This window comes from Mustela nigripes, chromosome 12 (assembly GCF_022355385.1).
Source record: "Mustela nigripes isolate SB6536 chromosome 12, MUSNIG.SB6536, whole genome shotgun sequence".
Lineage (NCBI taxonomy): Eukaryota > Metazoa > Chordata > Mammalia > Carnivora > Mustelidae > Mustela > Mustela nigripes.
Window position 1 is genome coordinate 72,322,735 of NC_081568.1, and position 13,463 is coordinate 72,336,197.

Here is a 13,463-nt window from a genome sequence, read left to right on the forward strand (position 1 = left end):
ATGACCTGAGCCGAAGGCAGCGGCTTAACCCACTGAGCCACCCAGGCACCCTTTTAAAATAATTTTTAAAAAGTATTATATTTATTTGACAGAGACACAGCAAGAGAGGGAACACATATGCAGGAGGTTGGGGAGAGGGAGAAGCAAGCTCCCTGCAGGGCTTGATTCCAGGACCCTGGCATCATGACCTGAGCTGAAGGCAGACGCTTAACCAGCCGAGCCCCCCCAGGAGCCGAAGAAAGAACTTCTTAAGGCCCGCAAAGCCAAGGCACCTTTCTCCACTGCACTAAAACGCAGACTTTCATGCACCGCAGGGAAAATCCGCCCAGGTCGCGTCTTTCGGCGCGGCAGGCGCTGTGCGGCCTCCAGCCGAGAGAGAGCGCTGTGGAGAGAGCAGCTTCCGCCCGCTTTCTCCTTCTCTTTGCCGCGGGCGCCAGCACGTCCTGTTTTCGTTGGCCGCTCTTCGATGGCCGCCGCCGCAGTAGCTGCTGCTGCTCCCCGGTAGTGCTGCTCTTCGCCTGGCTAGCTGAGGGCGACGTGACCTCCTCCTTTGTGCTGTTCTTCTGCGCGTTGTCCCGAAGGGCGTTGCTTTTCGCGCGGCCGGCAGCATGGGCCGGGAGTCACGGTGAGGCGGCGCGCCTAGCGGGTGAGCGGGCGGGCGGCTTCCTGGGACTGGGGGAAAGAGGCGGGAGTTGAGGTGGCAGCGGGACCAGGCCTGAATCGGTGCGGCCCCACGTGCGGCCAGCGCTCCCCGCGGCCACCCGGGGGGCAGGGAGACCTCGGCCGAGGAAGTGACTGTATTTGGGCCGGTGACGCTCGCAGGGTTCCCTACACTGCCATCGCCCGTTGCAGCCCCTGGAGCGGGACCACCGCTCCAGGAGGTCAGTGATTGGGTACCACATCCCGCCATTTCCACGAAGCCCTCCGTGATCCCTCCGTCAGTAGTGATCCCAGTTGAATTTCTTACCCGTTCGCGTTTGCCCCCTTTCCCTGGCGCTTATTGCTGTCTATTTTAGTACCGTATGCGTGTCTTCTATTTTTCCAAATCAGTTGAAAGGAGCTGGAGGCTAAATATTTTTACATCATATACAACATTGAACGTGACTAGGCTTTTAGTGGGCTGCAATAAATACTTGTTGTATGGAGATTTATTTCTCCGGTAGATATCATATTTCTTTGTTATGTATTTTCTGTCCTTTTAACACCTGGATTGGGAGGTCTTATTAGAATTCTGATACCTCTTCAAAACTTAGATTGTTAAAGGGGGTTTGGGACCTTGAGGTTATTATCTTAAAGATGAATATTTGCTTTGTATTTAGCAGTGAATGAAAGATCTTTTTATCTGGGTTATAAATAATAAGTAATAGTAGCTTATTGAGATACAGTTAATGTTTAGGGAAATGGACAAAGCTTAGGGTAGAACTAGATGAAATTTAGCAAATCCATAAACTGAGTACCATCACATGGATAAAGATAAAGAATAGTTGTATATTTACAGAGAATTCTTGTGCAGGTCTTTTAAATTGCTATTCATCTGGCTACCCAAAGCAGAAACCTGGAAGAGAGAGTTTATTTGATTAATTTTTCTCTCGTACTGTCTAAACCCAGTAAGATTCTACACCCCGTCTCCATTTCTGCTCTCTGACTTAATCCAGGCCCTAATCATTTAGTGTTCAGACTGCTACACTTGCCTCAAATTGATTATCTTCCTGTGATCTTTGCACTCCTAATAGGTTCCTCACACTGCAGCCACAGTGACACTTCTGAAATAAAGATTATGTCATTCCTCTCTTTCATCGCTGTTGGTTCTTACTGCTTCCAAAGATAAAGTCAGACTATTTAGCACATCCTTCAGGACCTTTCACAAGGAAGCTTCTTCCAGCTCTTTAGCCTTTTCCCCTGCCTGCATGGCTTGTGCTCTAGGTTGGTACAGAAACTTACGGAAGGCTTAGAAATGGGATGGAGCAAGGTGTTCGAGAAACAGATAAAGAGCCCAGTTTGCCTACATATTTAGGTGTCATGAAGGGTTGACGATAAGTGGTAGGAGGTAGGTTCTATTTTATTTATTTATTTGAGAGAGAGACAGTGAGAGAGCATGAGTGAGGAGAAGGTCAGAGGGAGAAGCAGGCTCCCCATGGAGCTGGGAGCCCGATGCGGGACTCGATCCCGGGACTCCGAGACCATGACCTGAGCCGAAGGCAGCCGTCCAACCAACTGAGCCACCCAGGCGTCCTAGGAGGTAGGTTCTAAAAGGGAGTTGCGTCCAGAATGTCGGTGGATTGTAGATTTAAAGAATTTTTTTTTTTTTTTAAGATTTTATTTATTTATTTGACAGAGAGAAATCACAAATAGATGGAGAGGCAGGCAGAGAGAGAGAGAGAGAGGGAAGCAGGCTCCCTGCTGAGCAGAGAGCCCGATGCGGGACTCGATCCCAGGACCCTGAGATCATGACCTGAGCCGAAGGCAGCGGCTTAACCCACTGAACCACCCAGGCGCCCTAGATTTAAAGAATTTGAGGGGCCCTTCAGTGGCTCAAGCTGTTAAGCATCTGTCTTCGGCTCAGGTCATGATCCTAGTGTCCTGGGACTGAGTCCTGCATCAGGTTCTCTGTTCAGTGGGGAGCCCGCTTCTCCATCTCCCTCTACTGTTCCCCCTGTTGGTACTTTCTCTATCTCTCAAATAAATAAATAAATAAAATAGATAAATAAAATCTTGAAGCTAAGAATTTGAGAGCCTTTGAAGATTTTGCCTAAGAAATGTTTGGGTGTGTTTATATAATATGGTCAGAACTCTGCTTTACAAAGATTACCACTGAAGCAACAAGTGAAACAGATTTCAGGGAACAGAGAATAGAAACAAGAAGACCAGGAGTCTTCTAAAATGCCCTAACTAGGTAGCTCTGATGTGGAGTAGTGACAGTGGGAACTCTGAGGTGCTGATACAATATGAAGAGAATTACAGAGATGGAATTGGTAATACTTGGTGTTTTACTGGTTGTGTAGAAAAAGAGAAGTATTAAAGATAACATATTTTGGGCGCCTGGGTGGCTCAGTGGGTTAAGCCACTGCCTTCGGCTCAGGTCATGATCTCAGGGTCCTGGGATCGGGTCCCGCATCGGGCTCTCTGCTCAGCGGGGAGCCTGCTTCCCCCTCTCTCTCTCTCTGCCTGCCTCTATGCCTACTTGTGATCTCGCTCTGTCAAATAAATAAATAAAATCTTTAAAAAAAAAAAAAGATAACATATTTTGAGACTACTGACTAGAAGTTGTGGTAATAAATGGTTTGGGGAGGCAAAGGTAATGAGTTTGGGTTTCTACACATTGAGTTTCAGGTGCTTGGATAATGAGGGGCACTCATTCCCTAGCCATCTTATCCATGTTTGTTGCTTTAAGTAGCCTTTGTACACTGATGGCTGTGGAGCCCTTCATGAATTCTAGACTGATATTTCAACTACCTACATACATCTCCATGTGAATGCCTAATATCCTGACCCCCCCCCCCCCACACACACACATATGATTCTCCCTCAGGCTTCCCATCTTAGTAAATGGCAACTTCATCTTTCTACTAGGTCCAGCCGTGTATCTCAGAGACACCCATGGCTTCTGCCTTGCTGTCACACTTGGCATCGAGTTAATCCATAAATCAGTCCTTTCTAGTTTCAAAATACCTAGATTTTGACACTTCCTAGAAACTCCAAACTTGATATTCTCATCCCATCCACCATTCTCTTACTTGGATGATTGCTATTGCATCCTACCTCTTTTCCCTGCTTCTGCATTTGCCTTTCTTCAGTTTGTTTTCCCCTCAGCAGCCAGACTAATGCTTTAAAAATATTAGTGAGGGAAAAAGTAAGTAAGAAATAAATAAAAATATTAGTGGGGTAACACTACTGCTCTACTTAGAATCTTCTAGTAACTTCTCAACTTACTCAGAGTGAAAGAAAAACTCCTTAGAATGGCCTGTAAGGCTCTACAGAGCTCTCCATGTTTTCCTGCCCTACTATATTGCTGATCTCATCTCATGGTACTTGGTCATTTAGACCTAGCCGCATCTGCCTTCCTAGCTGTTCCTTAGACACACCAGTCAAGCTTCTTCCTCAGCGACTTTGCACTTGTGGTGCCTGTTCCCTGTAAAGTTTCTCCCCCTTGTATCTACATGGTTCCTTTGATTTTCTTCAGACCTCTGAAGTGTTTGTTTATTAGTAAGTTTTTCTCATCACCTAGTTTAAAATAGCAAACCTCCTACCTGCCACCCTTTCTCTTTCGTTTACTCTGATCAGTTTCTCTCCATAGTACCATGTGATGTATTGTGTATTTATTTCTTTACTTGTCAGTCATTTCTTCCTTTGCCAGAATGCAAGTTGCTTGAGGCAAGTTTGGTCCGTTCTTTTTACTGTCCTTGCTTCTGTTTCAAGATAGTTTTTCCCTGTCTATGTGGAATGTAGCTGCAGGAGTCATTACTTCCCCCTAATTTTAAGAGTTGATGAACAAAAAGGCCTTTCAGTGTTTAATTTGCTGAGATCTTTTAGGAAAATGTGATTAATTAAAATATAATAGAAGTTACCTGTGTTTGCTAAACTTAATCTTGAACTTCACTTTCTAGCCACTATCGGAAGCGATCAGCATCAAGGGGGCGCTCTGGAAGTCGTTCTAGAAGTCGTTCACCCTCAGACAAAAGAAGTAAACGTGGAGATGATAGACGGTCTAGAAGCAGAGATAGAGATAGAAGGAGAGAGAGGTCTCGTAGCAGAGATAAAAGAAGATCTCGGTCAAGAGACCGGAAGCGCCTGAGGTAAGACAGTCTCCTAAAGACTCATGATAAATTGGGCCTTCTCAGCTAAATTGGGCTTGTTCAAGAGTATGACTTGGACTGAAATTTAATGGTCTTTGGTGGGCACTCTGCTTTGACCCCAGCTCATTTGATCAGGTCCAGAGGTGCTTTGCCTGGAGCAAAGAGTCTCAAAGGTAATATGTCATTAAGACTGTTCTGTTCTAATTCTGTCCCAAGAGAGCTGACAACTATGTTCAGACCAGCCACTAAAGCCAGCAGGAGAAGGAAAAGGGCAGAGCCATCTGCAAGCCCTGCTTTAAAAAAAAAAAAAAAAGGTATTTTTTTAAAGCTTTATTTAAAAAAAAAATTTTTTTTAAAGATTTTATTTATTTATTTGACAGATCACAAGTAGGCAGAGAGGCAGGCAGAGAGAAAGGAGGAAGCAGGCTCCCTGCTGAGCAGAGAGCCCGATGCCGAGCTCCATCCCAGGACCCTGGGGTCATGACCTGAGCTGAAGGCAGAGACTTTAACCCACTGAGCCACCCAGGTGCCCCTAAAGCTTTTTATTTTTAAGTAATATCTCTACAGTGTGGGGCTCAAACTTAAAACCCTGAGATCAAGAATTGTGTGCCCTACTGACTGAGCCAATCAGGGACCCTCTCAACTCCCCCTTTTTTTAATTTGTAAAGAAGATTCTATTTATTTATTTAAAACATTTTATTTTTAATTAATCTCGCATGCAACTTGGGGCTTGAACTTACAACTTTAAGATCAAGAGTTGCATACTCCACCAGCTGAGCTAGTCAAGTGTCCCTTTTTGACACTCTTTAAAAAAAAAAACTATTTTGAATAAAAGGATCTCCTAATTTTTATTTTACTTTTACTTGCTTACACATTCCTTGGCACCAGTCAAGCAGCTGTATATAACCTTTGTAGAGGTGGAAAACATTGTAAATAAAAATAATCTTCCCCACACCAAAAAGTTATTTGATAAGTTTCTTATTATAATAGGAAAGAAGACAAGGCTGTACAGGTGCTGTGAACTGATCATAGAAAAAACTCTTTTGCAAACATTGGAAGAAGAAATTGTGGAAGTATTACTTGGTGCTCAGGGAGAGAATACTCATCTATGAAAAAGTGGATAGTGTTGACTTAGTATCATATTATGTGGTCCCAGGAACAGTTTCATATAATTCATTCAAGCATGTATTTTTTTTTTTAAGATTTTATTTATTTATTTGACAGACAGAGATCACAAGTAGGTAGAGAGGCAGGCAGAGAGAGATGGGGGGAGCAGGCTCCCCACTGAGCTCAATCAGTGGGGCTCAATCTCAGGACCTTGAGATCATGACCCGAGCCGTAGGCAGAGGCTTAACCTACTGAGCCACCCAGGCGCCCCCATTCAAGTATGTATTAAATGAAATTGATTTTTTTAAGATTTGGTCTTTGGCTTTTAGGATTGAAAGTAGAATCACAAGGTTTTAGAGCAAGAAGGATTTTGAGATTATCTAAGTGGAGCCTCCATATTATATAGATGAGGAAACTGTGATGCAGAGAGTTGATCTGCCCTATGTCATGTCACCATCAGCTCTAGAATGTAAATTATCTCCTAGTCTTCATTATCTGTGTTCTTCCATAGCCCCATTGTACCCATCCTTATACTTAAGCTTTGAAATTTAGATTTTTCTACTGTAGACTGTAGATTTTAAAAGGACATTTATTATCACAGATTTGCTGTTTTTTTTCCAACAAATATCATTTTGGAATTAGTATCCTCACTTATTTTTAACCACTTCTAAGAATTGACTTTACTTGTTCTTTTTTTTTTTTTTTTTTTTTTAAGATTTTATTTATTTATTTGACAGAGAGAGATCACAAGTAGGCAGAGAGGCAGGCAGAGAGAGAGAGAGGAGGAAGCAGGCTCCCTGCTGAGTAGAGAGCCCTATGCGGGACTCGATCCCAGGACCCCGAGATCATGACCCGAGCCGAAGGCAGCGGCTTAACCCACTGAGCCACCCAGGCGCCCTACTTGTTCCTTTTTTATCTGATTTGATGATTGTTTGAAATATCAGCCTTTAATAATAGTAATAGTTAAGAAGCTTCTTTCAACACAGTACAGAACCGTTATCTGAAAGTAATACTACTTGGTCATAGAATGAATGAAAAGTGTTTCCCTTTCAGGCGTTCCAGAAGTAGAGAGAGAGACAGAAGTCGAGACCGAAGAAGATCTCGAAGTCGAGACAGGAGACGTTCAAGGAGTAGAAGCCGAGGCCGGCGATCCAGATCCTCCAGTCCTGGCAATAAAAGCAAGAAAGCTGAGAATAGGTAATGTTATCATTGGACTGTATCATGCAGTTTGGGAACTGACTCTTTCCTTTTCCTTCCTTTTTTCAAAGAAATCTTTATAAATAATTACTGACTAGCTCTACCATCAACTACTGGTTGAATTAAATTAAATTAAATTATTTAAATATTTTGTTGATTTATTTGTCAGAGAGAGAGAGAGCGTGTGAGAGAGTGCACGAGCAGGTTAAAGTGGCAGGCAGAGGTGGAGAGAGAGGCAGGCTCACTGCCGAGCAAGGAGCCCGATGCGGGACTTGATCCCAGGACCCTGGGATCATGACCTGAGCTGAAGGCAGCAGCCTAACAGACTGAGCCACCTAGGCATCCCTATTTTATTTATTTTTATCTTAAAATTTTTTTTTTAAATTTTAATAGTTTATGAGGCTTGTAATTCAGTTGGAAATAGTAGATTCGGTTAGTTTTAACATTCATAATACACTGTTCTCTTATTTGATACCTATTGTTAATGGTCAGGAATATATTGTATAAACATCTTTTTGGGAACTCTGTTTTTCCTTTGAAATGATGTTCTTAGCATTTCTGACACTGGTTGGCAGATAACTTCTTAACTCATGATGTGAATTGCTGAATTGCTCTTCGGGATAGGTATGAACTTTGCTTGTGTTAAATGTACATGTTTCCTTAGGATGCTAGTACCTTTCAATTTCAAGGTATATCTATTAGACATAACATGTTTACTCTTCATATTTCTCTTTTCAATGATTTGTTCTTTGGCTGTTTCTGAAGTGGTGACATAGTTGATATATGAATTTGTATTATAGTATATTACTCACATTATTCATGAGTGTTTTCCTCATGTCATTAATTTTATTTTATAAATTTTACTTTTATTTTACCAAGGTTGGTGTAGTAATGCCCATTGGGATTATTTTGAGTTAAAAGTAAAATATAAATTTGGAAAAGTGAATGAAATGTAAACATGCAGTTTACTAAATAATTATAAAGCAATATTCATGTAACCACCACCAAGGATAAGAAATAGAACATGTTAGGACGCCTGGGTGGCTCAGTTAGTTAAATGTCTGCATTTGGCTCAGGTCATGATTCCAGGGTCCTGGGATCAAGTTCAGCATCAGGCTTCTTGCTCAGTGGGAGCCTGCTTCTCCCTTTTCCTGCTCTGCCTGCTGTTGTTCCTGTTTGTGCTCTCTCTCTGACAAATAAATAAATAAAACCTAAAAAAAAAGAAAAAGAAAAGAAATAAAACATATCAGTATCTCTAGAAGCCCTCCATGTCCTTTCTATAATTCCAGCTCTCTACTGCCCTAGATAAAACCACTCCTGACGTTTGTACTTGTAATTTCTTTGTCTTTCTTTAGAGTTTTACACTAGTGTTCACATCTGGAAAAATAATAGTTAAGACTTATGTTTTTTAACTTTACTTGAATGAGTTCCATATTCTTTTGTATCTTTGTTGATCATTGTTTGAGAGTCATCCATGTTGTTTATAACAGTAGTTCATTTTCACTTCTGAATACTATTTGGTGGTATAAGTATACCACTATTTATCTGTTCTACTGAGGTGAGTATTTGGGTTCTTTTGACTTTTTTAGGGTATTTTGAGCATTTTTATGTATGTGTCTTAGTATACATGTGCTTGAGTTTCACCAGGGTGTGTACCTAGGAGTGAAATTATATGGTTATAGAATAAACATAGCTTTATTGTTTTTTTTAAAGATTTGTTTATTTGAGGGAGAGAGTGAGTGCAAGGCATGCGAGTAGGGGGAGGGCAGAGAGAGAGAATCTGCATTCGATGCCCTGGTGAGTGTGGAGCCCAGCATGGCGTGATCACAAACCTGAAATCTTGACCAGAGCTGAAGTCAAGAGTTGACTCAGTCAACTAACTGAGCAACCCACCCACCCCAGTGTAGCTTCATTTTTATTGAGTAATCCCAAATGCTTTCCAGAGGAGGTATGCTGATTGTATTCCGATGAGCAGTATCATTGTATTGCTCCATACTCTTCCCAGTATTTGGTAGTCAGTCCTATTAAGTTTTGTTAATTGGTTAGACATACTAGTATTGTTGTGGCTTTAATTTGTATTTGTCATGACCAGTGAGGTTGAACTTCATATGTTCTTTGGTCATTTGGATTTCTTCTTTTCTGAAATATGTTAAAATCTTTTGCTTATTTTTCTGTTGAGTTGTTTTTTTAAAAATTGACTTGTAGGAGGTTTTGTTGTTTTTTTTAAATACGCTTGCTGGTTGTTGATTGTCGTTTATATGAATGGCACATATATTCTTTTACTCTGTGGCTTGTCTTTTTACTCTGTTATGATACTTTTGATGAATAGAGATTTAATGAAAAAACATTTCTTTTTTTTTTTTTTTTTTTTTTAGATTTTTATTTATTTATTTGACAGAGATCACAAGCAGGCAGAGAGGCAGGCTCCCTGCTTGAGCAGAGAGCCCCATGCAGGGCTCCAACCCAGGACCCTGAGATCATGACCTGAGCTGAAGGCAGAGGCTTTAACCCACTGAGCCACTCAGGCGCCCTGAAAAAACATTTCTTAATTCATGTTATGTATTGAGAAGAACATAGATATTAAAACCTGAAAAGGACAGTATGAGAAAAGATAACTATAGGCTTTATTTAATCTAAACATAAAGACTATTATACTGAATCAAAAAACATGTAAAGAAAAAATTATGAACTATGTGGATTTATTCCAGGAATGGAAGGTTGGTTTAACATAAGAAAATCAGTCCGTGTAGGGGCACCTGGGTGGCTCAGTCAATTGAGTGTCTACCTTTAGCCCAAGTCATGATCCTAAGGTCCTGGGATTTGAGCCCCGTGGCAGGCTCCCTGCTTAGCAAGGGGATTTGCTTCTTTCCCCCTCTGCTCCTCCCCCTGCTTGTGCTGTCTCTCAAATGAATAAATAAATCTTCTAAAAAAAAAAAAAAAAGGAGAGAGGGTGCTTGGGTGTCTCAGTTGGTTAAGTGACTGCCTTCAGCTCAGGTCGTGATCCTGGAGTCCCAGGATTGAGTCCTGCATGGGGCTCCCTGCTCAGCGGGGAGTCTTCTTCTCTCTCTGACTCTCCCCTCTTTCATGCTCTATCTCTTGCAAATAAATAAACAAAATCTTTAAAAAAAAAATAAAGAAGAGAGTAAAATCAGTCAGTTTAATTCTTTATATTAATAAGATTCAAGGAGAAAAGTCATGGTTATCTAAGCAGATTTAGAGTAAAGCATTTTATTAGCTTCAAAACGTATTCATATTAAAAATGCCTAGCATTTAGAAAAGTATTTCACAAACTGATTGTAAAATTAGAAATGCAAGGGCATAAACTGTCTTAAAGAACAAGATAGGAGGGCTTGCTTTACCAGATATTGAAACTTGTCATAAAGTTGTCCAAATTAAGTGTGGTTTTGGTGTAGAGACAAATAGATCAGTGGAACCACGTAAAGAGCCCAGAAGAAGATCCCATGTATATGGTCACTTAACAAATGACAGTGGTAACAGTGTAATTAGTGGGGAAAAGTTCTTTTAGTAAGTAGTACTTGGGTTGGTGTGAATGCCTGGGTGGCTGTCAGTTAGATGTCAGACACTTTTTTTTTTTTTTTAAAGATTTTATTTATTTGACAGAGAGAGAGTACAAGTAGGCAGAGAGGCAGGCAGAGGGAAAAGGGGAAGCAGGCTATCTGCTGAGCAGAGAGCCTGATGCAGGGCTTGACCAGAACCCCGAGACCATGACCTGAGCCAAAGGCAGAGGCTTAAGGTTCTGAGCCACCCAGGCACCCCAAACATCAGACTCTTGATCAGCTCAGGTCTTGATCTCAGGATTGTGAGTTCAAGCTTAGTGTGGAGCCTGCATCAAAAAAATAAAAAATAAAAATAAGTGCTACTAGGGTCATTTGCTACCATATAATGAAATAGGACGACCTCTATCATTCTGTACATAAAAGCAGATAAAAGACCAAATCGATGGCATAATAGTAAACTTTTTAGAAGTTTACACTAGAGAAAATATTTTTTTAATAATTTTTTTTTAAAGATTTTATTTATTTGACAGATAGAGATCACAAGTAGGCAGAGAGACAGAGAGAGAGAGGAGGAAGCAGGCTCCCTGCTGAGAAGAGAGCCTGATGTGGGGCTCGATCCCAGGACCCTGGGATCATGACCTGAGCTGAAGGCAGAGGCTTTAACCCACTGAGCCACCCAGGTACCCCTAGAGAAAATATTCTTTACCTTTGGATATCTTCATCAAATCTGGAAGGTTTAAAAAGCACCAGTTTCTTTAAAAGGGGAAAAAGAAGACTGAATTGATTCCATTCAAATTAAGTATTTTTTTTTAAGGCTTTTATTTACTCAGTTTGAGAGAGAGAGCAAACGATCATGACCAAGGGGAGGGGTACAGGGGAGAGGTAGATGCAGACTCCCCACTGAGCAGGGACCCCTCGATCCCAGGATGCTGAGATCATGACCTGATCCGAAGGGAGATGCTTAACCAACTGAGCCAGCGAGGCGGCCCAAGAAATTTTTTTTACTCACAAGATACCAAACATAGGGGTGAAATGCAAGGCCTGTTGGGGTTTTAAATGTTATTTTTTACTTTTTAATTTTTTAAAAAATTTTTTTACGATTTTACTTATTTGAGAGAGAGAGGGAGAGTGTATAGGGAGAGCGAGAGGAAGAAGCAGACTTTGTGCTGATCAGGGAGTCAGATGTAGGACTTAATCCCTGGCAGCTGTGATCATAACCTGAGCCAAGGGCAGATGCTTAACCGACTAAGCAACCCAAGCCCCTTAAACATTATTAATTTTTATTTATTTATTTTTTAAAGATTTTATTTATTTGACAGAGAGAGAGAAATCACAAGTAGGCAGAGAGGCAGGCAGAGAGAGAGGGATGCAAGCCCCCTGCTGAGCAGAGAGCCGGATGCAGGACTCGATCCCAGGACTCTGGGATCTTGACCTGAGCTGAAGGCAGGGGCTTAACCCACTGAGCAACCCAGGCGCCCCGAGAGAAAGAATCTTAAGCAGCCTCCAGCCTCAGCACAGAGCCTGAGGTGGGGCTCGATCCCATGACTCTGAGATCACAACCTGAGCCAAAGTCAGAGTTAGACACTTAGCTGACTGAGCCATCCAGGCGCCCCCTTTAAATGTATTTTAGATGTGAATGTTTCCAAGCACAAATAAATGATGTTTCTTCTTCTCTTTTTTCATAGGTCTAGGTCCAAAGAGAAAACAGATAGTGGGGAAAGTTCTAAAGAGAAGAAAAAAGACAAAGATGACAAGGAAGATGAAAAAGAAAAAGATGCTGGCGTATGTTTACTAACTAAATAATTGTATTATATTATCATATTTGTTTCTGTGATCACAAACTGTTGGGGATTTTTATTGCTATATCTTTAATTATATTTGTTTCTTTTTAAGTAGGCTCCATATCCAACATGGGGCTTGAGCTCACAACCCTGAGATCAAGGGCCCCATGCTGTACTGACTGAGCCAGCTAGGTCCTCTATATATTTTATTTTTATTTTATTAATTTATTTTTAAGGACTTCATTTCTTTTTTTTTGAGAAAGAGTAAAGAGAACACAAGCAGGGGGAACAGCAGAGGGAGAGGGAGAAGCAGACTCTGTTGAGCAGGGAGGCTGATCGGGCTTGATCCCATGACATTGGGATTATGACCTGAGCTAATGGCAGCTAATGGCTTAACCAGCTGAGCCACCCAGGCATCCCTATTTTCATTTTTAAATGATAGTATGTAAAAAACAAAAACCAAAAAAGAGATAAAGTAAAAACTGTCCCTATTAGAGGAGTCATTTCTCAAAAATACTGCATTATCTATATACATGATCTGTTTTTTTTTTTTTATTTACTTGACAGAGATCACAAGTAGGCAGAGAGGCAGGCAGAGAGAGAGGAGGGAAAGCAGGCTCCTGCTGAACAAAGAGCCCGATGCGGGGCTCGATCCCAGAACCCTGGGATCATGACCCGAGCCGAAAGCAGAGGCTTAACCCACTGAGCCACCCAGGCACCCCTCCTTATTTTATTTATTTATTTATTTTTTATTACGTAATCTCTACTCCTGATGTGGGTTTCAAACTCAGCCCCCAGATCACGAGTTGCAGGTTCCACTGACTGAGCCAGCCAGGTGCCCTGCTTTTGTTCATTTTTAAATTGTTCAATTTTCAATTTTAAATTTTTAAATCTATTTTTTCAGTATATAATGTCTGAAGAAGAATACACAGCAGTATATCCAACATTCAACTTAAATAGTGTGCCTTGTTGTTTTCTTTTGTTATATATTGGAGATCTTCTGTAACTGCATATATAGATATAGCTCATTGTTTTCAATGCCTGCATGGGGTTCTGTTGAAACAAAG

The 13,463-nt window shown here is 41.3% G+C and overlaps 1 protein-coding gene across 2 annotated transcripts in view; it reads left to right on the plus strand.

Moving 5' to 3' along the window:
- Positions 1-432: 432 nt before the first annotated feature.
- The window catches only part of DDX46 (DEAD-box helicase 46), a 72,258-nt gene continuing 59,227 nt past the window's right edge, over positions 433-13,463 (plus strand). For both annotated transcript variants that reach the window (XR_009407464.1, XM_059417599.1), the window contains exons 1-4: positions 433-625; positions 4,605-4,793; positions 6,954-7,097; positions 12,301-12,397. Coding sequence is in view for 1 of the 2 variants with exons in the window: in XM_059417599.1 (XP_059273582.1) it covers positions 609-625; positions 4,605-4,793; positions 6,954-7,097; positions 12,301-12,397 (447 nt within the window). In the remaining variant the exon portion in view is untranslated. The remainder of the gene's footprint in view (positions 626-4,604; positions 4,794-6,953; positions 7,098-12,300; positions 12,398-13,463) is intronic.